The sequence below is a fragment of the Oryza brachyantha genome, chromosome 1 (genome assembly GCF_000231095.2).
Source record: "Oryza brachyantha chromosome 1, ObraRS2, whole genome shotgun sequence".
Lineage (NCBI taxonomy): Eukaryota > Viridiplantae > Streptophyta > Magnoliopsida > Poales > Poaceae > Oryza > Oryza brachyantha.
In genome coordinates, this window is record NC_023163.2 from 26,230,199 (window position 1) to 26,255,750 (window position 25,552).

General features: G+C 39.7%; 3 protein-coding genes across 4 annotated transcripts; 2 read left to right on the plus strand and 1 right to left on the minus strand.

Moving 5' to 3' along the window:
- The first annotated feature begins 203 nt into the window (after positions 1-203).
- LOC102719437 lies at positions 204-3,179 on the plus strand. 2 transcript variants are annotated; one of them, XR_001551366.2, is made up of 4 exons: positions 204-593; positions 2,168-2,292; positions 2,368-2,658; positions 2,864-3,179. XR_001551366.2 is itself a non-coding variant. In XM_006644815.3 (3 exons), exons 1-3 carry the CDS (start codon positions 242-244, stop codon positions 2,569-2,571), a joined length of 681 nt encoding a protein of 226 aa, XP_006644878.1. In that variant the 5' UTR covers positions 204-241; the 3' UTR covers positions 2,572-3,179. The 2 variants fall into 2 exon arrangements, 1 of the variants encoding a protein (XP_006644878.1); XM_006644815.3 differs by having other exon boundaries at positions 2,368-3,179.
- A 1,508-nt stretch (positions 3,180-4,687) lies between these two features.
- Positions 4,688-8,047, plus strand: LOC102719717 (calmodulin-like protein 1). The gene is made up of 3 exons (XM_006644816.3): positions 4,688-5,161; positions 7,204-7,573; positions 7,662-8,047. The coding sequence occupies exons 1-3, from the start codon at positions 5,086-5,088 to the stop codon at positions 7,768-7,770; spliced, it is 555 nt and encodes a 184-aa protein (XP_006644879.3). The 5' UTR covers positions 4,688-5,085; the 3' UTR covers positions 7,771-8,047.
- A 2,370-nt stretch (positions 8,048-10,417) lies between these two features.
- On the minus strand, positions 10,418-23,155 carry LOC102718236 (probable LRR receptor-like serine/threonine-protein kinase At1g51810). The gene is made up of 13 exons (XM_015834735.2): positions 23,047-23,155; positions 20,335-20,902; positions 19,516-20,009; positions 13,769-13,913; positions 13,261-13,332; positions 13,114-13,179; positions 12,949-13,029; positions 12,703-12,863; positions 12,387-12,622; positions 11,541-11,667; positions 11,340-11,399; positions 11,073-11,259; positions 10,418-10,960 (listed from the first exon to the last, which is right to left on the minus strand). The coding sequence occupies exons 1-13, from the start codon at positions 23,153-23,155 to the stop codon at positions 10,486-10,488; spliced, it is 2,781 nt and encodes a 926-aa protein (XP_015690221.2). The 3' UTR covers positions 10,418-10,485.
- Between the last annotated feature and the right edge of the window lie 2,397 nt (positions 23,156-25,552).

The window sequence follows — 25,552 nt, forward strand, 5'->3', positions numbered from 1 at the left end:
AGCGGAGGACGACCGTGAACCGTCCGTTTCTCGATCGACGGTCCCGATGAGGTCATTCTGCGAGACGGAAAAATATCTTCCAGATTGGTGGGCCAAATCTGGATCGCGAATAGTTTTTCTCGGCCCAAATTCAAAATTCCCCTGGGGGAACTTCAATGGGCCGATTGGCTGGCCTGGCCCATCTCTCCACCAACAGCTCGCCGGCGCCACCAGGAGCAGCAGCCGCAGCAGCTCGCCGTCGATGGCGAACCCGAGGAGAGCCATCGCGCTGCAAATCCCCGCGCAGACGGAGCCCCTCGCCGCCGCCCCGGCAGCCGCACCCGCCTTCTCGCTGCCGTCGTCGCTGCTCTACTTCCTGAAGCGGCCTGCGTCTTTCCCGTTTCTGCTCTCCCTCTTCGTGCTCCTCACCTGGATCTCGCTCCGCTTCCACCACCCCTCCCCTTCCGCTCCCCTCCACCGGCCCTCCGTCGTGCACGACCCCCAGGCCAACCTCGTCCGTTTCCCCGCCGAGCTCTACCCCACCCCCATCGCCGCCGACGGGCGCGGGTGGCTCCTTGACCCCGTCGCCGCTGCTCGGGACGCCGGATTACCGGGTGAGTTTCCTCCTAGGCTGATACCTGGCATTTTGGTTGAACGTGCGTTCCTTGTGCCTGGATGATGCAACAGTGTGGTGTTGTTGTGCTAAAATGATCGCGATAGAACAGAAATATCGAGTAGTGTCAATTTGGTTGAATGCCTTAGAATTGATAGCATATGAGCGTTGCATTTTTGGATAGTATATGAGCATTGTATATTTGCTGAATCCAGTTCCGTATGGACGCAGACGCACAATTGTAATCGATATCACAATTCTGCAACCTGTAGTATAATGGTTTGCTAAAGTAAGAACCGATGCTCTAAAGGACTGAACATCACACTGTATTTTCTGCAACTAAAACATATGTAATGCCATGCAGCAATGTGAACAACTGAACATCACACTAGCCTTTAGTTGCTGTATCTTACTAGATCAAGTGTGCTTTGCTCATGCATTGACATAGTATGCTTTCTACATCAAAATAACTAAGCTTATATTGCAATATATAGATTGATAGTGGGTTACTAATTTCATTATTTGAGAGTGAACTAAGAAACAACAGAACAAAGCCTGTATTCACAATCACCCGTTCTGTTTGTATGTTTGGTTTTATCCCCACGGCCTCAAGTGTCCTATTTGTCCTTGCAATTTTGCCTAGTGGGAGAGAAATCGATCATTTGGAGTATATATGTAGCAGCTAGCAACCAATTGTTTTGAGCTTACCATTTGGAGAACATTTTTAGCCATCATGCACACTTTCAATCATGTTCCTTGTATTCACCTTTAGCCAGTGTGATTGATTCTTTTTACTTCTTAGGGTAGAACTGAATGATTTATAATGGATTGCCATTGTCATTGTTACCACTGCATTGAGCTTGGGATCTTTATCTAGTGCAGGGTTGGTCGTGGGAATGGGGTAATCAATATGCTGATTGCTGACTATCTGTGTTGCATCCTTTAGCTTAGGCTGCTTGGTCCTATAATATTTGTTTCAACTGTATTTTTTTTTCTCAACTTGACTGTAGTATTCCTCACTTTACTTTTTCTGCAACTAAGATCAAATCATGTTATAACATTTTGAGTATCTCCATATATGTTCTAGAAGTTGCAAAATGAGCCACTGAAGCTTTTTATTAGATCATGTGTAACATTAATTTTTGAAAGAAAATTGCACCCCCACCCCTCTTCTCAAAGAGTAAAGTTCACTATCTTCGTATGTAAGAAAAACACACATACTGTTCACCTGTGATAGCAAAACTTCAGACCTTTCTTTTTGCCATGGTTATAACTGTAGAACGATGTTTACAAATAGACGGGCAATATGTGCATTCGATATGTTATAAATTGCAATATTTGGTTGCATAGGATTATATAGAATTCACCTACAGCTCCAGGAGCAATATCCTCCATACAATCTTGTATCAAAAAAAAAGAAGTATCATGGACTTTGTGCGAGGATGACATGGATAAGTTTAGGGATCTTTACTAGAAAAAGGTTAAAAGCTTTGGAGTAGTGATTTGAGTGAAACATAGGTAGTTTTTTTTCTTGAAAATGCTTGGACGGTTGTTGTTAATACTAAATTGTGACAGGGGGAGCACTAGTTTGTTTATCACTACATGTGGGACAGATCCAGCCAGGTGGTTTGCGTGGCAATCATCGTCACCATACATGCAATGAAACATTTGTCATCTGGGGTGCAAGGACCAAATTCAGGGTAATTATCACTGAATTTTCTGACAATTGCATTTGAAGTATTTCATGAATATTGACACTTTCACATAATTGACAGTTAGAAAACACAGATGTAAAAGATAAAGGATATGGAGAAGCTATGATTGCCGCCGATGAAGTGGCTATTGTTGCAAGTGCAAGATCAACTGCACATGCCTTGATAAATATGGACGTGCGTCCAACCTTCTTCTTGGGATGTCAGGACACGCCAGTAAATCCCAACAACTCGAATACTGATTACAAGGTCTGGAAAGATCTCTGACAGTCACGTTGCTTCTATGTTTGACGGCAAGCGATCAGAAACTATAATAGTAGCATGAAGCCTTCAGAACTCATTCTGTTACCGTTGGTAATGATTTCAGAACTCATTCTATGTGTGTGGTTAATTAGTTATGACTTGTGGCTTACAAGGATAGTTGCAGTTGGCAATCTATTCTTTTGTTTGGCATGCCTAATTGGTTCTGTAGTAGGTGGGTTTACACATGTTCATCAGTTCATGTTGCATATATTCTCCAGTATTGTACCCCTTTGTCTAATATGACTTCCATTTTCAGGTTAACTTTTTTGTTTCGAGGTGCAATGCAGGGTTATTGATTGATGACAGATTGTAGTATGCCTGTTCTTTGAATGATGTGTTATCGATAAATTATTTATTGATATATGCAGGTAAGGTATAACAATCTCTTTTGTAATCACATACTGCAAGATATATCTGTGAACTTAAATGTGAATTCTGATACGGCAAAGTAGCGTTTGGCACACAAATCGGCTCGTTGCTTGTGTGGTGTTACTGGTGTAGCATGGACACTGGTGTGCTTTCGCGTCTGTTTGTATGCACACTTATTTTTCTGCTTATGCTTATATTTATTACCTCCGTTTTAAGACTTTCTAGTTTTGCCTAAATTCATCAATTGATGAATGTATATAGTTTATATATATATATGTGTAGATTCATTAGCATCCATATGAATCTATGCAAGGCTAGAAAATCTTATATTGTTAAACAGAGATAGGTATAAGCCAAAATTTTGAATTATTTATCTTGTTGATTTTATGGTTGTTATAATAGTTTATTTTTTAGCATTTACTTTTAGATCACTAAGAACACATATATAAAAGTCTCATTCATAAATTGTCTTTTATAAATATATTGTTTCATTTTTCCTTAAAAAGCCAAAAGAGAACCCTCTTGATTTGCACATCTACGCATTCCTTTTGTTTTCTCTCAGTGTCGTCTATTCGCTAGTTAAATTCATGTCCACAGATTTTTGTTTTTAATGACAGTGTGGATATTCGTCCACACGGTATTGAAAACGAAATGAGATATTTTAAAATAGTATATACAGCTCCGTCAGAAAAAAAGTAGAGTACACACTTCAAGAAGTATAGCTGTGAAAATTAGTACGATCCTTTTCTTGTCCACCCCAATGTAGATGGTTTGATAATATCCGGAGTTACGTAGCTTCCATAGCACAATCATTCAAAATGTACAACAATTAAACTTAGCTGATGACCATTTTGTTCAAATGGATTTGACTTTTTTAATAAAAAAGGACATTATTGTTACCATCTCAACGTCACAGTTTGACAACTCTGTTTAGTTATTGTACAGATTATAAAAACCACATACTCCCTGTTAATATAAGACTTTCTGAGATTGTCTAGATTTATCAATGTATATGTTTTGTATGTGTCTAGATTTATTAGTATACAAATGAATCTAGGAAAGGACAGAAAGTCTTATAATATGAAACAGAGGAAATATCGCTTGAACAAAGTAATTTTGATAATCAACCATGCCTTAGATGTACCCTAATGCCTGAAGTGGCCCTTACTAAGGGTGAGTTTTTTTTTTGGGGGGGGGGGGGGGGGGGGGCAAAAGATCATGTAAAATAAAATAAGTTATCTCAGTAGTGAATGATAATAAAGTATTAGCTTACAAACCTGAAAATTGGATTAATATGCTTTTAAAGAAACTTTTAGATATATATATTTTGCCAAAAAATAGGCTCACCGAAAACGAGAGAGTTTTGTTTATGTTCCTTTCATTTGCCTTGGGGTGTTTGCATGGAAACCACATTATACCACAACTTTGGCAAGCAACTCTGACCAACTTTAGCTTAGTGGATGTTTTGTTGTCAAATGTTTGTTGTGCCACACTTTTTTGTTTTGTGTCTCCATTTATCATAGTCATATTTCTTGGTTCAAACTTATCGAACTTTTGACCAATGATTTCTAAGCTACACAAATTATGGCATGCCACACCGTAGCTATAGAAGTTTGGCAAATTGAACCAAGCAACCATACAACCCCTATATAGCCCCTAATTTCTGTGGAATGCACCATGCTCATTGAACGGTAAGAAGCATTCTTGCTTATACAGCACAGCTTGAGATTTTATGCAATTCAAGGCTTCAAGCTGTACCGGATAAAAGCAAAACCAATGAAACAAGGAGATTTAGAAATGGTCAGAGCAAAGGGAGATAACAATCGCCACCCACAGAAAGCTACATATAAAAACATTCCTGGACAACATGGAATTACAAATAAAAGAACAATGGAAAGCTGAACAGAAAATCTGAAGGAAAATAGAAAAGGAGGGGGGAAAGCGCCAAGTGCCGAAAGCAAGCCAGCCATTATCTTATCTGCAATTCCCCCACTCTATATAAAAAGCCTCTCTCTCTCTATACTCCGACGCACTGCACGCCATTAGCCATCAGCGCGCAGCAGCAAGCTAGCTCTCAGCTTCTCTCGCCTTCTCGAAGCTTCGGCCGCCATGGCCAACCAGCTCACCGACGAGCAGATCGCAGAGTTCAAGGAGGCCTTCAGCCTCTTCGACAAGGACGGCGACGGTATGCATATATATCCATCTCTTGCCCCCCCTTACTTTTGCAGTTTATGCTGATCTCTCATTTGCTTTACTAGTATGTTAATTAATGGTATAGTAAACATTAAGTAGTCTCTTCTAATCATCGATTGGTAGTCAGATGGCTTGACCTAGCTTGGTGTGTGAGTACCTTCCAAAGTGATTTTAGTAACAGAGATTTATGAAAATTTAGTGTTTGTGATAATGTCATAAATTAGCAATATGTGAGCATGAAGTTGCATGAACTGCTCCTGGTTATGTGCTGTTTTGAGGTGAAAGAATTGAGGTGTGTGATACCTGACATGAATTTCGTTGCGGAGTTGATGTGCCGGTTGCTTAACCAGACCCAGCATTCTAATATTAATTAATGGCTGGCGATTTGTATAGCATTTTACTTGTGATATATAGATGATTAGTCAATAGTCATCTTGTTTTCTTTAATTCAGTAAATCATCAAACCAAATTTGGAAGATATTTGTGCTCCATATCATGCTTTTATCTCACAAGTATCAGATTCTACTTAACAAGTGTCTGTACCTAGTAAAACCCAGAAAAAAATCAGCTCCCTAAGAGACTGACAACGTGGAGGTTCCAAGGGTATTTGGAAGTTACCCCATGGAATCAGATTCTTTCCAATACCACACATATGGAAAAGGGTGCAGAATAAAGCGGTGATGTGAAAGATTTATTTCGTGCGTTGGTATCTTATAGCTTCAAATAAAAACCTATAATGTTTTGACTTTTAGACATGTAGTATGATCATATTTAATTTATTTTTCTAAAAAAATATTTATTTTGTTATGACCAGGGTTTACAAAACCATGGTAACTGGACCTTACTGCTTGATAGCAGTAATGGTAACCGGTCGTATGGTTTGATGAATTTTATCCAAATTCAGATTTCAAAAAAATGCCAAAAACTCTAAATAAATTCTTATAAGTAGTACACGATTTCTATTGCTATATGGTGAATAAAGGTATTGAAAATAGCAAGGTTTACTTCATATTTTGGGGTTTCACCAAAAAAAATTAAAAACTTTAAAAACAACACATGGTTGGAATATGATTTCTCCTTAAAAAATACACTAATTAAAGATTTAGCCACCAAATTCATGCGATGTTACATTATATTTCTAGAGCCATCTACAGTTTTCCTAAATTTTCTATAACTAGTATACTGCACATGCGTTACCATGAAATTCTAATTAAAGGCAATAATTATCAACCCATTATTATCATCATTTTTGCATGTACTATCCACTAATTGATGTATATATTGTATCTATTTTTTTTTATGTAAAGTAGAGAGTTGGTGGAGGATGGCTCATATGCGGGCCCTCTGCTCTTTTATAAGAAAGATGAGAATTGGTGGTGAGGTCTGCCGCTAGTGTTCCTTTTTAAAGTAGTATATATTTTCTAGGATTTTTTATAACTCTTTACATTTTTTTCTTTTCAATTTCAATGCACCGTGGCTTACTTACTCACAGTTCAAAATGTTGAATTCAAATTTTTTATGTGTGAATTTGTCATGGTTTTTGAGGTGAATGCAGTAACCGCCATGCCATTGGGGGACTACCATGGTGTGCCCTGTGGCAAAGGAAACCCTGATTATTACTTGTTTTATCCGTATAAGTACATTTGGTATAATATATATTTTTAAATATTTACACTAATTTCTAAATAACATGGATGGTCATACGTTGAGTCAAAGTTAAAGTATCATACATTAGAACAAAAACATGGAGATAAACTATAAAGTGCTCTTCACTCATCACTACAAAAGCGTTATTATAGCTCACTCTCTAGTGTCCTATGTGTGCTGCTGAAAATAATCCTACGATTCAAAAATTCTGACCATAATTATGTGAGGATAATTGCTTGCGCTGTAAAATCAATAGCTTCTGTGACAACTAGATGATATCATTTCATCCTGACAACAAAATGTTTTGCTCTAGCAAAACTTGAGACTTTGGAAGCGATCGATGAACAATGAAATTAAACAAACAAATGTGTGCATCCATCCATCCAGGTTCCATCACCACCAGGGAGCTCGGCACCGTGATGCGTTCCCTGGGGCAGAACCCCACGGAGGCGGAGCTGCAGGACATGATCAGCGAGGTGGACGCCGACCGCAGCGGCAACGTCGACCTGGAGGAGTTCCTCGGCCTGATGGCGCGCACGCTGAATGACAAGGAGTCCGAGGAGGAGCTGATGGAGGCGTTCCGCGTGTTCGACAAGGACCAGAACGGCTTCATCTCCGCCGCCGAGCTCCGGGGCGTCATGGCCAACGTCGGCGAGCGGCTCACCGAGGAGGAGGTCGGCGAGATGGTCCGCGAGGCCGACGTGGACGGCGACGGCCAGATCAACTACGAGGAGTTCGTCAAGTGCATGATGGCCAAGTGAGAGCGAGCCTGCCTCGTCTGCGTTGCGATGTTTTGGGACGATTCACGCTGTGCCATGCATGACCGTGCGTGTGTGTGGCTGCAGGAGGAGGAAGAAGAGGATAGACGAGAAGAGGGAGCACGGCGGCGGCGGCGGCGGCAAGCAGTCCGACGCGACGGCGGGGAAGCGTGGCCAGAAGTGCGTGATCCTGTGATGGCTGGTGCGTACGTGCGAGCGTCTTGTCTGGTTGGGTCGAAGCGTCTGATCTCCTCGAGGAATGCAAGCGATCGAGCGCCTGAGAGTCTCTGGATCAGGTACATCAGATCAATGTGTGGTTGTAAGATGGCAAAAAAAATTGAAGAGAAATAACACTGGTCAGTGCGCTTATGCGACCTTAGCCATCGACTTAGCGAGTGATGAACGAGGTTGTATTTGTAATCTTGTCTTATTGTTTATCCGCGTCTCAAGTGTGTGCCTTGTGTTGGAATTAATCTCCAGCCCTTTAGCCGTTGGGCTAAAGGGCAGCCTTGACCACGTCCTGATGGGGGTGTCCAGCCCAATAGGCTGGTGGGCCCCTGTCATCCCGCGCTATATAAATAGGGGTGGAGAGCCGGCACGGCACGCACAACGAGATTCGCCGTCGTCGCCACTCCACCCTAGCCGATCTAGAGGGGGCGCAACCAGTGACGAAAATCGCCACCGCCGTGCCACTGTCTCGCTAGGATCATCTATGACCGCCACCTCGCGCTGGGACATCGCCGACCACTGTCGCCGCCGTTAGTCCAAGCCGAACCCCGACGACGATGGTGAGATCGTCTTCCTCATCTGCAAGTGGCTCCACTGGTCTATGCCTAAACCCTAATATATTGTTTTTACCCATGAAATACCATTCATCCATCGAACGGTGAAAACTCAAACTAGCCTGAACCATAGGTGATCACCAATAGAGTCTAACACCTTGCTGCCTTGTTGCTTCTGCTAAATTCGGTAGTATATTAAAAAGTTCATAAATTGAAAAAAAACGGTGCAAAGCGATCAAGTATCCCACACTATAGACTACATATTTGACTTGTCATGTCATTTAAATGGCTAAATATAGCTTCTCAGTGACAAAATCTGGTAAGTAATTCTTTCACTAATAATATTAGTGTCCGTGGGTTCTACATGGTGAAACTCATCGGTCATCCTCCTTCATTGCCAAATTTAAAGAGTAAGGATGAAGACTATATTGAAGCGCACGTCAGTTTTGAAGTTATCAAACATAATATAAACGGCTAAATTTAGATTTATAGAATCAAAATTTAGTCATTGTCCCTCTCACTCTTTATTCCTCGCCCTTTCTAAATTTCAAATGTCAATACAAAACCATCGAAAAAAATCAGATCCACTCACCACCACGATCGGCGAGTGAGCAGCAAAGGCAACTCGATCGTTTCCGGTTAGCTACACCAGCCTGGTCCAGCCAGGATGGCGCCCGTTCATTGCCACGACCACGACCAGAGTAAGGAGAAGCTCGCGCCGGCGGCGGCGCCGGCCACGCCGGTCTGTACAAACACGGTAGCCAAGCCGCCGGCCGACGATGCAGAGCTGCCAGAATCGGCGACGGCTCCTCCCCACGTGTTTGCTCTTGGCTGTTTCAAGACGTCGCGATTATCCGGTTCACGAGCGAAAATAGACCGGGCCCGTGGACGCGTAGTTCGTGGGCTTTTGAGGCCGTTAGCCGTGGGCCAAGGCTCACGCGGCCCAGCCCGTGATCTCTCGCGACGCGGCCCGTCGCTCCCAGAATTCCCCAATCTCCAGGGCGGCGGAGCGAGCCATCCACGGATGCGAGAGGGGAGGCGCTTCGCCGGCGGCCGACTCCCTCCACGGGCGATCCTCTTGCTCCGCCGCTGTCCCCCCCGTCGTGAGGACTCCTCCCCCCACAGAGGCAGCCGCCGCAGCGGGCGGTGGAGACGACAGGAGATGGCCGGTTGCAGCTGCTTCATTACCTGCGCCGGGCGACGGCCGAAGGGTTAGGCTAGGTACGCCTTCTACCATCTCGCCATTGTGCTTGTTGCTTCTTATACGTAGCACAGGGTACGGATTCGACGATATTGTCTCTATCTATATATTTAAGCAACAGATTTAGCAAAGCACTTTCGAATCTGATGCGCTAGCCGCCCAGCGAGAAAGGCCCTCTTTGTTGCGGCTGTCCTATCCCTTCTGAAAGGTTCTACAAAGCTGGATGATTTTTAGTGCGGGGAAGTCATCAGTGGAAACGAGAGTGGTGAGCATATGTTACTTGATTGTTGACAATCTTTTCTATAAATGGCACCACCCGACTCGCAAACTTCACGTAGAAGCTTCCTTTCCCGGGTTATAGAGCAAATCCTTGTTTTGTTCAAAAGCTTAATCTACCCCTATGTGACATTTTCGGTGTCATTGACTCAATGACATATAGGATGCTCTAGGCATATATGGTCCCGCACGTCAGTGACTCAATATCACCGAGAATGTCACGGATCAATGTCACCTAATTTGCGTCCTGTAGCACAACGGTGTTCTTGCCGTTTTTTTCTTGGTTTTTTCCGCATGGTTACCCGTTTCACTATGGCCAATTGACTATAGAAGCACACACTAGAGCATTGTTTTGTTGATCGCTAGAATTTTGTGATCGATTCATGGAATGGAACTAACATCTGCGAATCAACAGAATATCATGTCATGGATATTGGAACCCGAAATCTTCGATTCCACGAAAATTAATACATAATAAAAACACAGATCACTTTACGAAGGGTTGGGACTTATTGCAACCTTAGCATATTCCATGGTTGAGCTACTAAACAAGGAAAAAACAAATGGTAAAGGAATTCAAGCGATCTCACTATTACACAAATTACCAAACCTTCTCCATTTAGATGCAGCAATAACATTTAAGCATTTCCTCTCACCTTCCTGAATAATAACTCAATTCTGTGGTCCCACTTGATGCACCCTCACTGCTTACTATTGGAACCCCAGAAGCCAGCAGCTGGAACTGCCTCGCAATGTCAGAGTCCATGGTTTCCTTCTGTCTATAGGATTCAGATCCCAGTCGATTTTCACTTGTACCTGCCGGTAAGCATTCTTTGAGCTTGGAAACAACATCAGTCATGCTCGGCCTATCAATGGATGCGTTTTGCACGCAGTTCATGGCAAGGTCTATGACACTCTGTAGGGAAGTGGCATCATACTGATGCATCAGCCTACTGTCCACAGCATCATGAATGCTTCCTGTAGCAATCTTTTGGCGCACCCAGTTTGGTAAGTGGACTGGTTGTGGGTCCAGTAACACTGAAGGTTGGCTGGTAATGATCTCTAGGAGAACGATGCCAAAGCTGTAGACATCTGCTTTCATGGTGAGTTGGAAAGTAGCATGGTACCTGAGATTTAAGACAATTGTTAAAGTCAGCTTCTTATTAATCTGCATTACTCAGTTAAGTTGAACCATAAAAATAGGTGTATCAAACTAATGTGTAATTAAGGATAACTCACTCAGGGTCAAGGTAACCAACAGTACCAGCAGCAACAGTTGATATGTGTGTGTGTGCGGGAGTGAAAGATCGTGAAAGACCAAAGTCAGATATCATGGCCACAAGATTCTCATCCAGAAGGATGTTTGCAGTTTTCACATCTCTGTGGACTATTGCCGGGGTGCATGATTCGTGTAGATACTCCAGTCCTGCAGTGCATCAAGGTTTATACATTTGTCAACATCTATGCTGTTTAGTTTCTAAAAGAGGGTGCAAGATTGAAGTGGACCTTGTGCTGCATCAAGTGCAATGTGAAGTCGCTCTTCCCAGCTCAAACTGTAATCTTGCCCTGTTTCAAAGTTCGGGAAATTAACACTCTTGGTAGCATTTTGGTCATTTGGGCATGTAGAATATATGGGTAAATGTATTACCTTTAGAATTTTGATCATTTTTAGTTAACAACATTAAATTCATTGTAATGAATACATACCTCTTAAAACTTCTTGTACGTTTCCTCTAGGCATGAAATCATACACGAGGGCAAGACATTTCTTATTTTGGCAATATCCTACCAAGGTGACAAGATTCTTGTGATGAACTTTTGACAAGGTTTGGACCTGAAACATCAGCAGATATCATATACATGAGCTTTCATTGGAAGCAACAATCAATATAATGTGTGGGGAACTATGACTTGTAGATCTATAGCACTATCAAAGGACAACAGGAGACATATCTTCTTAACCTATTGGTTTACACAAGGGGTTTGGGCTAAACTAAGAAGCTGGATCAATGTTGCTATTCTAGTGCCACGGGATGACGAGGAAGATTTGACAACTTGGTGGAACAGGGCTCGGACGGTTTTTCGGTTCCGCTACAGGGCGGCGTTCGACTCCCTTTGTTTGCTCGTCACCTGGTTAATTTGGAAGGAGCGGAATGCAAGAATGTTCAATCAAGTTGCATCAACAGTGGATAAGCTCTTCAATGACATCCGAACGGAGGTAATGATCTGGAGAGAGGCCGGGATCTTCAGAGAGGGTGAGGGCTAGTTATATCTTGCTCGTTTCTGTGGTTTTACCCGCGGGGCGTGCTTTCTTCGCCTCTGTTTGATCAGAGCGAATGTAACGGCAGCTTCCTGTTGATCGCCAATGTAACTATTTGTACATTCTTTCTCTAATCTTAATTCATCTTGGCTGACTTGTTGGTCGGCCCAACCAAAAAAATGACTTGTAGATATAACTACATCTGGCAGTTTGATTTTTATTCAAGCCTGCATATAACAACACCTTAACACTCTACAAGGGAATGATCGGACTTAAGTATTTCAATCATTCACCTCAGGGAGAAAGTCCTTTGATAGTGCTATAGATGTCCCCAGAAGCACCTTGACTGCCACTTCGTCTCCATTGTCCAATATTCCATGATAAACTGTACCAAATCCTCCTTTTCCTATGATTGACTGGAAGTTGTTTGTTATAATCTTCAATTCTGTATACGTGAATCTTCTTGTGTCAATATGCAGGGGAGCTTCTTCTTCATACATGTCATAATCATCATGGTCTTCTGATTTTCCTGTGAAGTAACAATTGAATTAATATGCTCTCTACTATATGAATAAAAACATCTGGATTTAATCCACTGTTTTGTTTCACCTTTACAGCGAAGCATCCAGAGAATTAACACAATTAAGACAGTTATGATGGGAACTAGCACTGCAGTGAGCAAGGTTGCTGTGTTCTTCTTCTTCATATTTTCAGCTGGTGTTACGCAATACCTTTCACTTACATTTATGCACATAGGATTGCCTTCTAGTCTAATGACAGAAATACATATAACATCAGCCATCGAGTGTAATCTCCAGGTAGTAGTATGATGCTATGTGATAACAGCAACCAAACCTTAGGTCAAGCGAACCAGCTTTATATCTTTGGAAAAGATAGTCAGGAATTGATCCGCTGAGCTGGTTATATGATAGATTTCTACCAAAACAAAACACAAAAATTGAATCTATAGGATATAATTTGCCAATGATTTTTCTGGACTTCTAGTAAGCACATACTTACAGAGATTTCAGTGAGTCCAGTTCGTAGTATGGAATAATGCCTGACAAATTGTTGTGTGATAGATCCCTGTAATTGTATGCGTAGCAATTTCAGCAACTTTCACCAAATTAAGTTCCTTTTCTATTATAAAATGTCAGGTGCACTTACAATATTTCCAGTGATGACATGTCTCTGAATGATAAACTTATATTACCACTTATTCTGCTTGCTGATAGATTCCTGCAAAATCATCTTAGGTCATGTTTATTTTGATAGTAATGGCATAAAGAACATTTATATTTTGAGGACTGTAAATATCACTTTGATTTGAATTGTACATGTAATTGCCTTCTTGAAGAAATTAAAATGGATAAAAGATGATTTGATGCTGTCTTCAGCAATAAGTTATGTAAATCGCTATATATATTGATCGAATTTAATCTCCAAAAGAAAATTCTTTATATGCCATTCAAAGTGGCCATGTTTCCCTATATGCTATTCAATATTTGTTTCCCTTATATGCCATTGGCTTTACATTTTTTTGCCCTTCCATGCCACCCATGTCACTCCACTATTGAACTGCAGAGTGTGCAATACAATCTATCCAAATTCCAATTGTGTTTAACTTCTGTGTTGGAAAAATGAATTTACAAGACTTGCTTACTGGTATTCTTACACTAGGGTGATCCTGGGATTCTTTTTGCCGTCATAGTAGTTGCATCTCACACCTTCCCAGGTATACTCTTTTGGAGAACATGGATCCCCATTCCAGCTTTTTAGTGGCACATTGTATTGCATCTTTACTGATTTCATGGAACTAACTGCAGAATGTAAAACATAGTGGATTGAGAATAGGCACACATCAGTAATCTATAATAAAGATTCTTTTGAGTTTATTTTTCAACCCTGACTCGACTTTATTCATTTCAATCCTTTTTTTTACCTCAGAATCCAGTTCGATACCACGTGTTGTAACATCCTCCACTTCAATAAAGGTACTCTTTTAAGTTTCCTAGTATCATCCTTGTCCTTAAATTAAGATATTCAGTAATAGTTCATTTAACCAAAAGTTGGAGTAAATTCAAACCTAACCAGCAAATCTAAAGTGATTTCTAAAAGTGCAACAAACTTCACAAAAGCATAAATGGGAAATAATTTATTCAAATACTATATTATTTATCAATAAATATATTTTTTCCAGAACTTTAACAACCGGTTTAGACCCCTTAAAAATTCATCCAAGTCGCAGCTAGGGCCTATTTTTGTTGCCACCAAAATACTTGGAGTTCTTGGTTGCAGCTTTGAAAAATGGAAACTAGGTACCTAACTCTACCTCCCTGCAAAATTGCACATTTTTATCACCTTCCTAACACCCACTTCCACATTTACAATGAGAGGGAGAACAAAAATTCTAGAAAATCGATGGATTTTAGTTTTCACTCATTGTTTTAGCCATACCACTCACATACTGACATACACCTAGTTTTCTCCTCCCAAAACCCACCAGTCAACCTCCCCAACTAACCGCTGGCCTGGTCCAGCGGTCCAGCCCCAACCTGAGCTCCAGCTAGCTCAGGGCACCGAACAGAAGTTGGATGATGTCGCTTCTCTGTTCTGCTTGCCCTCCAACTCCTGGGCCAGCGCCGCCTATTGCCACACCCCGACCTAAGACAAGAAACACAGAGAGCAAGCTCTCCATTGCTCTCTTCCTCCTAACCCTTATCATCAGCTGCCAGGAAGAAGGCCGAGTAGCGCTTCGACGTTGTTGCTTTCTCTGTGCACCTTCAACTTTTCTCTATACCCCTCGTTCCAGTCTCTGGCCTTGCCTCCCTTCGTGTAGCCAACCGCTGGGAACGCATGCCGCGTCATCACGCTCTGGAGCACGTTGTGTGCAGTTGCGGCATCGCGATCACGATTTGGCCAACCCGGAGCGTCTTCAGCCAAGACTCCTTCGCCTCTAGCATTGTCTAGCCGCTAGGAGGGAGATGCCCTAAGGAGCAAAACGAAGTGGTGCAATAAAGTGGAAAAAGCGATTGTCGTCCTCCTTGGGGCTTCAATGTATCGCCGTCCGAGCTTCCTCAGTGTGGTTGGCTTCTAGAATCAGCTCATGGAGAGCAACCCATCGCAACAGCAAGGGAAGCGTCTATACATATTGCACCTTTTTTTCTACTGAATTGGTATATACGATTGTGTTGGTTTATTTAAAATAGGAAAACAGGTAGAGTCCATTCTAACCATCTTGTATGCATTTTCCTCCTTGAGATATAGTGATGCCATGTTTATACCTTGTCACCCCAAGTTAAGGACTTTGGAATACTTTTATTTTATCGCATGCTTAGTCAAGCTTAGTTCTAAACTTAGAAAAACCTAATAGATGGAGCTAACGGTTGAAAACTAGTTAAATATGACATGCTGGGTTGAAGTCTGAAAAGAACTTATAATTAATAATTGAGAATATGGTCGACTTGGACGAATGATAGGGCGATGATAGGATGGTGTTTCCCTAATGCACCTAGCTCTCTCTAGGTTGTTAAGGACCAAATATGTTGATGTCTATTCAAGCACCCTACATACTTCCACACACTAGAATGAGACGGTTTAACTTGTTTGATAGATATTTAGGCCTTTTGGTTTCTCTTTGTTTTTTTGGCTTCCCTCTGCCTTTTCGTCTTCCCTTGTACTTATATATTTGGGCTTTTGCCCTATGATGAATATAAGTGCTATTCATAACATAACTTAGTAGCATGGGAGGCTGTAGCCATCTATGCCTATCGTCAATCATGAAGATAGCCTTTTCTTTGGAGGATCACGTGCATGACTGGTTTTGACTACGACGAGCCCATCTTAGTCACATGTGCACGTGGCTAAGTTGTCGAGGGTCAAGACGTGGTTTAGGTGGTTGGGGCTAAGCATGGGAAAGGTTATGTTGTGACCCATAATCCGTACTCAATGTGTAGAGTATGGGTATCGATGGGTAGATGTCAAAATAGAGTGTAGTTGTTTGGTTTCAATCACATCGTGTGGGTAAAGATGTACACCTCTAATCAGAGTAAGAACTATTAAAATAGCTAGTGTTCATGGTTACATGATTATTTTCAACCATTAATTAACCAATCAAGTATTTCTCTCTCCTTTTCTTTTGGAGATTGTGTAGAGGCTACCCCTTGCATGATAGATGTCTCATTTTCTTTATCCTTTGTTCTCTCCTCACCTCACCATTTATTCTTATAGGGCATCGTGGGGGTTATGTTAAAATGCTTATAGTACTTGCTCTAATAGCCTAAGTAGCAACATGTCGGGTGATGGATATTTTAGGACCCAACCGATAAGATGTTGATGTGGCAGCGTTTAGTTGATAGATTGAACACTCGACTGTTGAAGGCTTGGATCAGTTGTAAGTTCGATACAAATAGACTCGAATAGTTAAATAAACAATGAATCATTTGCTACAATTGGCTCAAAACAATTTGCATATAATCCTTATAAGCCAATGCAACACTTAAATAACTCATCTGCTGAAACGCCGATGAAACAATGATTGATGCCTACTAACTTGATTAAAGCCGATTGGTGTAAAAGTATTGCAATAAGGCAATTGGCTATTAGTTGACAACTATCGCTAGATGATAGCAAACATAGGTTTACCAACACGATCTATCTAATCTAGCTTATTAAGGATAACCTTGATAGGTTGGACCGAACCGATGTAATATCAGATCACGCTCAATAAGAAATTGATTGACCAATTAGCAAAACTAAGCAGCCTATCTATCTGATGAGCCAATGATTGATGACTTATCGACTGAAACTCCAATAAAGCAACGAGCAAGATAAATCAACTTGATATAAACTATTTGATAAATACAATCTAATAGACCGGATCTAACCGAGAAGGTATTAAACAACAAATATCAAGTCAACGTGAATCACTCAAAGTAATCGACCGGATCAATTCAAGATACAAGTGTAACTTAGGGCCAAACCGATATAATCACTAGCACACAATGCATGTTTTGATCGAAATATTGGACCTAACCAAGAAAGTCTTGATCTAACTGGTATGATTACTAAATAATAAACCAGAACGATCAAAGGTGCAAAAGTACCTTAAACTGAAACTGATACGATAACTAATAGTAGTACAACCAGATCAAAATATTGAACCGAACCAAGGAAGTCCTGATCTAGCCGATACGATTGTCGGGGCTGCCGAAACTTAGCACTTACCCCTTCACCGGAGATCGAAGCGATGCATCCCCGCGTCAGGTGCGAAGTTCCACCGGTGATAAAAACCTTGGAAAGGAGGGTGGCGATGCGCCGAGAATAGTTATTGATTTGTGTGATAGTTTACAAGGATCCCGGGTGTATATATTTATACCCATGACTAGTCCATATCGGACAAGACACATGTTTTCTAAAGACAAAAGGAAACATACAAGACCTAATCGGATAATAGACTTAGTCCATATTGGACATGACACATGTTTTCTAAAGACGAGGAAACCTAGTACTAATCGGTCACTAGACTTAGTCCTAATAGAACAGACACACGTTTCCTAAATACAAAAGAAATATAGTCCTAATCGGACATGAGATAAAACTTTCTAAAGATAAAAGAAAATTACTAAATCCTGTCTAATTAATAAATAGAATTAAACTACCATGCCATGGTCTTCGTGATTCCTTCTTGAACTAAAGTTTATACACAAGTATATCATCATTCATGGCTTCACTAAATAACATTTATCTCAAATTCTTCTCATATAAACTCATCCATGCATGACTATCCAAAATCATGATATAACCACATAATTCCATAACGATACAGTCCAAGTTGGATGCTAACATAAACTAACACATCAAGCAGTTATTGCATAAGGTAGTGTGTTGTATGTGTCAACTCTTAATTAATAAGTTATTTATATGGACAAAATTAGAGGTGACATCCATCTCTATTATAAAACTTGCTCTTAGCTATCATTGGGCTGTCCATGCTTGGCACATTTTAGGTGTTGGTGAGCATGTTGAAAGAAGTGTGAGATAAAGGCTAACAGTTGTCTGGTGGGCCATAATCCCTTGGTATTGTGAGCTTTTGTTGAAAAATGCTTACTACCGGGTGTCCAATCGAGATCAAAATATCATACACCCAACCATTAGATATGCACATTTATGTTCTGTTGTGTTCTATCTTTTACCAAAGGATTCATCTGCATGTATGAGATGTTGTGTAGTACAAGCATACTACATAAACCATAAACCAGATCAGCATTATTACATGATCTTAGTGACCTCTAAAACTAAATTTCTTTTAAAATATGTATCCAATTTATAATCCATGTGTACCATTGTATTAATTGCAATTAAGTCTTTATAATAATATCTTACATGATAATATTATAATAAAAACATATATATTTGAACTGTTTAAAAACTATGTTCTATATCAGAAGTAAATATTTTAACTATAGTGCGACCATGTTGTATATTTTAAGCTTTTGTGTTGCAATAAATATTTTTCAAATGTTGCATATGTTGTTGTTTGGATGTTTCAATAATGTTTTTTATGTTTCACTAGTTTATTTTGGAAACTCTTTTTGTGATTTTTTCGATGCATCATTCAATATTTTTTAACGTTTCAGTCAATAATTTTTTAAATGTTACTTTGTGTAAAATAAAAATGTTGCATTTGCTTTTTGGTGATGTGTATTTTTTCTTTTTATGAACAAAACATGTTATTGCAGTATATGAAAACTCAATGTTTTATAATGTACAACGAAAAGTATTTCAAAGTTTGTTTCAATTATGTTTCACCATTTTAATAGCCGAAACATTTTTCCGTGAACAATGGAACATTTATTCTATATGTGATGAAACATCGTCCGATTTGTATGTGGTTCCACTTTTGTTGATAGCTTGGACACCAAATCGGATCGGATGGTTTTATTGATTATATCGTGTGTTCCAGACAGTTTTATAGTTCAGTGTTGGAAAGTTTGAATCCTTTGATGTACATGAACCCCTTTCTGAACAAAAAAAAAACGAATTATGACTATGGATTATGGGCCATTTGTAATGATATAATGAGCAGACAAAACCAATTGACTACTGATGGAATACAAATACTGAGTACTTCCTCCCTTTGCAAATATACACATTTTTAGATTTCTTTAGCAAAGTTAAGGTCAGGAGAAAAGATTCCCTTTCAGCCATCTTAGTAGTTAAAATTTGAATGGTTTGGATTCCTTTTCTAAACAACTGATTGACAAAAAAAAAAGGCTTAGATTCCTGTGCATTGGAACCATTGTCTTACAAGTGTTTATATAAGAAAATTGAATCCTAGAGATGCTTATATTTGCGAATGAAGGCAGTTTTAGTTTTAGTGCTGAGCAATAACTGAAAGCTCATGATGTCATGCAGGTTTACCTTCGCTGGAGTTGGTGGTAAGATTGTCCATCCGAACAAGCACATATGCTTCAAACGCGTTGATGAACGGTGGGAGCTTTGAGTTGTTCGTCTTGCGCATACTGAGAATTGTGCGTGACTTAAGCAGGTACTGGTCCCTCCTGTAGATGCTGATCATCTGCAAGTAGGACGGTGAGAAGGCGGGGATAAGCTGGTCATCGTCACTGTAGATATCGAATGTCCGGTTTGTGCTGCTGTTTTCTATCTCGGCGAAGTGGAAGATTGGAAGAAGCTCCAGGCTATCGACTTTCAGGTTGTTACTGACCCTCACAGATATGTTGAGCCATGAGAAGTTGCTGTTTATGGTGGTGGCCTTCTGGAGGATGACCATTGGCACCTGGAAATTGTCATTTCCTGGGACACTGCTCAATGCTTGGTTGGTGCTCAGGTTGAGCCAAGGGTAAGAATAGAGTTGGGCTGACTCCCAGAAACGATCATAGCTATCGATTGGATATCTGGTTCATCACAGCAATGTAAATGGATAAAACAGTTGGCACCATGAGTGCAGCAGCTATGGTTATATAATAATATATTGGGGTGATTGTTTGGCTTTTTCCTGGAAAATGTTAAAAACCATATTTGCAAATAAAAAATAATTTGTAAATAAATCTTCTATATACATATTCTTGGCAATCTAAAAGTCAAAGCTAGAAAATAAACTTGATAAAGAAAACTCCAAATCAATTCTAAATTTAAGGTTGAAAATTCAAATTTAGTCTTATAAACATAAGTAGAGTGAAAAGATAAGGATGATTAACAAAATGAAAAAATTTTCCTCACCTTGTGATAAGATCATCAACTTCCCCAAATCTTTTTCGAGTGAAGTAGCTGGCTGACACGGAAGAGCTCAGAAATGGGTACATGGCAACATCCAACGGCCTCATCTCCAATGTAGATATGAAGGGGGTTCCAGACCCGAGGTTTATCAGGCAAACGGATATGAACTTGTCTGGAGCAACCGTGAGCACCTCTTTCCACATCGTGTCTGACGGACCCCAGTTTGTTAAGTTCACCGTCGTCCAGACATTGACGCCGATATGCAGTCCAAACTGAAACAATGATCCATTCTCTGACGAGTTGAGCCCATCGTAGTTTCCGTAAGTGAAGGTGGCTCTGATGAGATACTTCTTGCCACTGGTGGATGGCAACGTATAGCAGTTTCGCTGGCCATCAGGGAAACTCCTGAGCGTCTTCTCTTGCTCGCCCATCGACGTATTCATTAGCTTTGGTACAACTCCTTGGTGTATGCCGCCCACATCGGAATCATAATCACGTACGTACGTTAAATTTGTGATGCTGTCCGTCAGACTGTCGCCGTCTACGAGGCCGCAGTCAATGTTTATGAACCCTGCATATACATACACAAACGTTTTAGAGAAAATGTCTTTTATGCCCCTGAAAATTTAGCCAATCCCTTATATTCCCTGAGTTTTGGTCACTCCCCTGTCTACCCCTAAATATTTGGTTTGATCCCTTTTGTACCCCTCCCGTTAGGTAACCGTGAGTTGACCGTTAAATAAGTGTAAAAATGTCTATTTTATCCCTATGAGGAAATAAAGTATTTACACATTAAAAATATAATACTTTGTTATATGACAATAAGTTTGATGTATGACAAAGTAATATGGGCAGCATAATAGATTTTAAATGGTAACCATAATAAATTTAAGTTTTACACATTAAAATTTTAAATATATATTAAAAAACATGTGTAACATTTTTAAATTATGGGTAACATTTTTTAAAGTTATACGACATGTAGCAAATCTATTATACTACTATCACAAAAATGCATTACATATATTTTTAATAAAATGATATATTTATTATTATTATTATTATTATTATTAATTTTTCACCCGCAACAAATTTATAGCTTTTTAATACTATATTTCACATATTTCTATTATTTTTCTTTCTAGGCATAAGGGCAAAATTGATATTTTTGTAAAAATTAAACGGTCAACTAACGGTCAATTGACCAAAAGGGCATGAAAGGGATCAAAATCAAAATTCAAGAGTATGCAGAGGAGTTAACAAAATTCAGGGACACATAGGGGATAGGCTAATATTTGAAGGGCATGCAAGGAATTTTCCCAAGGTTTTATGGTGTATGCCAGTGGGAGACCAATTCATCCATCTTAAGGTTAGCCCCAATGAAAAAAACTATACGGTTACTTGAGTATAATAAATCATCTATAAAAACTATTGTCCACAAGTGTCTTCGAATAATAAATGTTTTCTCCTTTTCTCTCCTAACTTTATATTCTTGCACCAATGATGAGCATGACACATGCCCACTAGAAACTAGTGTTTCTACTCAATGGCAAATTCATGTTTTCTTGGTATATTGGGTGGAGAGAAGACTTGGTTTCTTCATGAGAAAATCATTTATAAGGTTTTTCCCTCTATTTCTTCATTAATTATGTTGTCATGTCATCATTTTATTTATGGTATATTAATGGTGGTTTCTATCCTCATTAAATAGCTTGACATATAAGCAAAATGATAATATAACAACATAATTAATGAAGAAAGAGGGAGAAAAACTTAAAAATGATTTCTTCATAAAGAAACCAAATCTTCTAATTACCCAACACCAAGAAACCATGAATTCACCATTAAAAAGAAACTACTAGTTTCTATGGAGTATGTATCATGCTTACCATTAGTGGAATAATGTAGAGTTAGTAGACAGTGAAAGAAAATAATTATTACTCGAATACACATCCATTGTGGAAATAGTTTTTATAGATGATTTCTTATACTATGACAACCGTGACAGTTTCTTCCATTAGGACTGTCTTAAGGGCCTATTTGGTTTGGATTCATAAGTATTAATTACAATGAAAGTCATTTGGTTTACATGTATGAAGTATAAGAAACAAAAGTAATTTTTTATTTCCTATAAGCTACAAACAAACAAATCTATTCAAACTTTTTGGAAAAAATTCATATAAATTAATATATACATAGAATTCTATTAGTTTACTTCTCCTACTCCTATGGATTAAAATTTGCCAAACCAAACAAGCCCTAAAGATATCGACAAGATCAACAGCTTTAGTTATGGGTAAGGTGGCAACTTATGTACTTAAACCATGAGTTGAACACCAAATTTCCTACTTTCCGTGCAATTGCATGGAACTAGATTAAATCCTAGTGCTTGGAAGTAGTTGTATTTGATCAGCTCTTTTTTCTCGTCGGGCCTTTGATTTCCAAACCTTACTTCTAATAGAGTTGTTTGTTGGGAAGAAACAGTTCACCAATCCACTAGAAAATGATCTTACCATGAAGAACGAATCTAACGGAATTAGAAGAAACAAAGGGTGCGGTGAAGAAAAAAACCTAAATATTAGGAAAGAATTTAATATCAATTAGATAGATAAAAATGAGACTTCGAATCTAGTCCGACTAGCCCACAAGAAAAACCCCTTGACGTTTCTCGGGCGTGGTGAAGAAGAAAGTGCGGAAACAGCTAGGCGAGCTTACCCGAGGGCACCGAGGCATGGACGTGAATCATCGAGGCAGACAAAATTAGTTGGAAGGCCAAGAGCCATCGCGCATCTGTACTCGTCAAACAACCGTAGACGACAGCCATGATCTTACTTTTGCAAGACAACCGGCAGAAGTAGCATGCTAGCATTGATTCTTTTTACAAATAGACCATTTTGAAAAACTTATTTAAAAAATAAACCTCTACCAACAATTACTCCCTCCGTCTTCATTTACTTGTCACTGTTGACTATTACTGTTTCAACTTTGATCATTAATAACAATTAAACGATCAATTGATGATTAGTGAAAATTATACTGCCGTATATTTATACGTCATACATCATAAATATAACATATTTTTCTATATACATAATATTTTTTCAAAAAAGACGAATGGTCAAAGTTCTAAAATAAATAGTAATTGATGTCAATTATTTGAGACCGGAGGGAGTATTTCAAAAACGGATCAGAAGCTCAGTGTCAACGCCGATGGGCCAATGCGCTGAGGGTCTCCACCTCTGCGCCTACTGACTTAGTTAGTGTTGGCCTTGGTGCCTTAGAGCAAGTTGAATAGCATAGTTAACTATTAACTCTAATTTATCTATAGTCAATTTAATAGTCAATTTATACAATAATTACCTATAAAATATATACTATCATGCCTCACCTGTTATAGACACATTGTGTCTTGAAGCCCATGCTGCAAAGTAGCTCACGTCTCTTCTCCCTCCCATCTTATCTTTTTAAAATATACTTATAGCTGGCTTATAACCTGCTATTGTACCTGCTCTTAGACAAGTGGCTGACATAGGCCTTGTTCGTACGTATAGATTTTTCATAGACTATTTCTCATTTTTTTGCACGCTTTTCGAATAGCTAATGGTGTGTGTTTTAAAAAAGAAAATCTATACATAGGTTCATCTTTTCACTTTTTTAAAGTTTGTTTTAAACTTTATATTAGTTAATTTAACTATAAATAGACAATCTTCCATCGACCATCCTTCTTCAGATAAAAGGACGGAACCATGCTGTGGGATCTCTTGGTACTGACCTGTTACGGCTCAGCGGCGCTCTATGGGCCTAGACAACGATTTTTTTAGCTGCCGCCCATGGACTCCTAGGTCAGCGCCAGGCCATACTTCAACTCAACGACGCCAGCCTCCTTGGTGCTGGCAAGTTGCAGCTCAGCGCCGGCCTGGAGGCCTGGATAGGGACTTTGTTTTGTTCTTGGGTCCCAGTTCAGCGCCAATCGGCTTGGCACTGACCTTATGCTGCTCGTTTGCTCTGACCTAGGAGCCCATTGCAAAAAGAGAGATAACTACAATATTCTTGATCTGGATTAAGACAAAAAGAAGCAGCCCACCTAATTGAACCCGTTGCCGTCTAACAAATAACACAAATAAAGGTGTGTTCAAGGTAGAGCCTAGAGCATTGCAACTCATCTTCCATCAACTTAGTGAGTAGTACGTGTAATTTACATGTCCAAATTAAACTGGCTTTCCCTCAAGAGAAACAAAAGGGAAAGGGAAAGGTATTTAAAAAACTAGCGTTAGTTTCTCCTGAAATAGAAAAACTGATCAGATCTTGCTTAATCCCTCAACTTGAATTTGATTGTTCTATTTAGAGTGAGTGCACCAACGGTCCCTAAACTTGTATGCATGTGTTGTCTAGGCCACTGAACTCTCAAAATACATTTTTGGTCCTCGAATTTGTCCGGGAGTGTCATATAGGTCCAAACGGGCTCCGACCCACTCCATCCGCTGACGTGTCATGCCACGGAGGCGCCTACGTGTTGGTGTGCCATGTGGGTCCCACATGTCAGTATCTCTCTCCTCCTTATTCTTTTCTCTCCCTTCTCGTAGGCGTCACCGTGGCATGCCACGTCAGGGGATGGAGTGGGTCAGAGCCCGTTTGGACTTATATGACACCCCTGGACAAGTTCGGGGACCAAAAATGCATTTTGAGAGTTCAGAGACCTAGATAACACATGCACATAAGTTTAGAGACCGCTGGTGCACTTCACTCTTATATTTAAACAAGCAAAAAATGGATATCGTAAATTAAAAGTGTAAATCTTGTGTGCGAAGATTGTGATGCGATCATCTTATGTCAAAATCCATCATCTCCAAACTTTTGACTTCCAAGCAATTTGTTTAATTAAATAAAACAGGATGAACTGCAGTTGGTTAGTTATAAGTCAATTAATTCATCGCATTATATTACCTATCATAATGTAATTCTGGAATCTTATAAATCATAATGACTATTTCTTCAGACATTATAAAATTTATATCGGCTCTGACTTGGTTCTTACAACAACAGTGTCCTGCCATAGCGGAAACCGTTTTTAGCACACGGGTGTAGGTACACCGTGTGCTTGCATGTCATCTAAATAGTCATAAAAATATAAAAAAATTTGATAAGATAGATAAATATGAGTTATATCACTCCACAAACATGCAAGTTTAAATTCAACTTCTACAAGTTGTAGAAAAAAAAA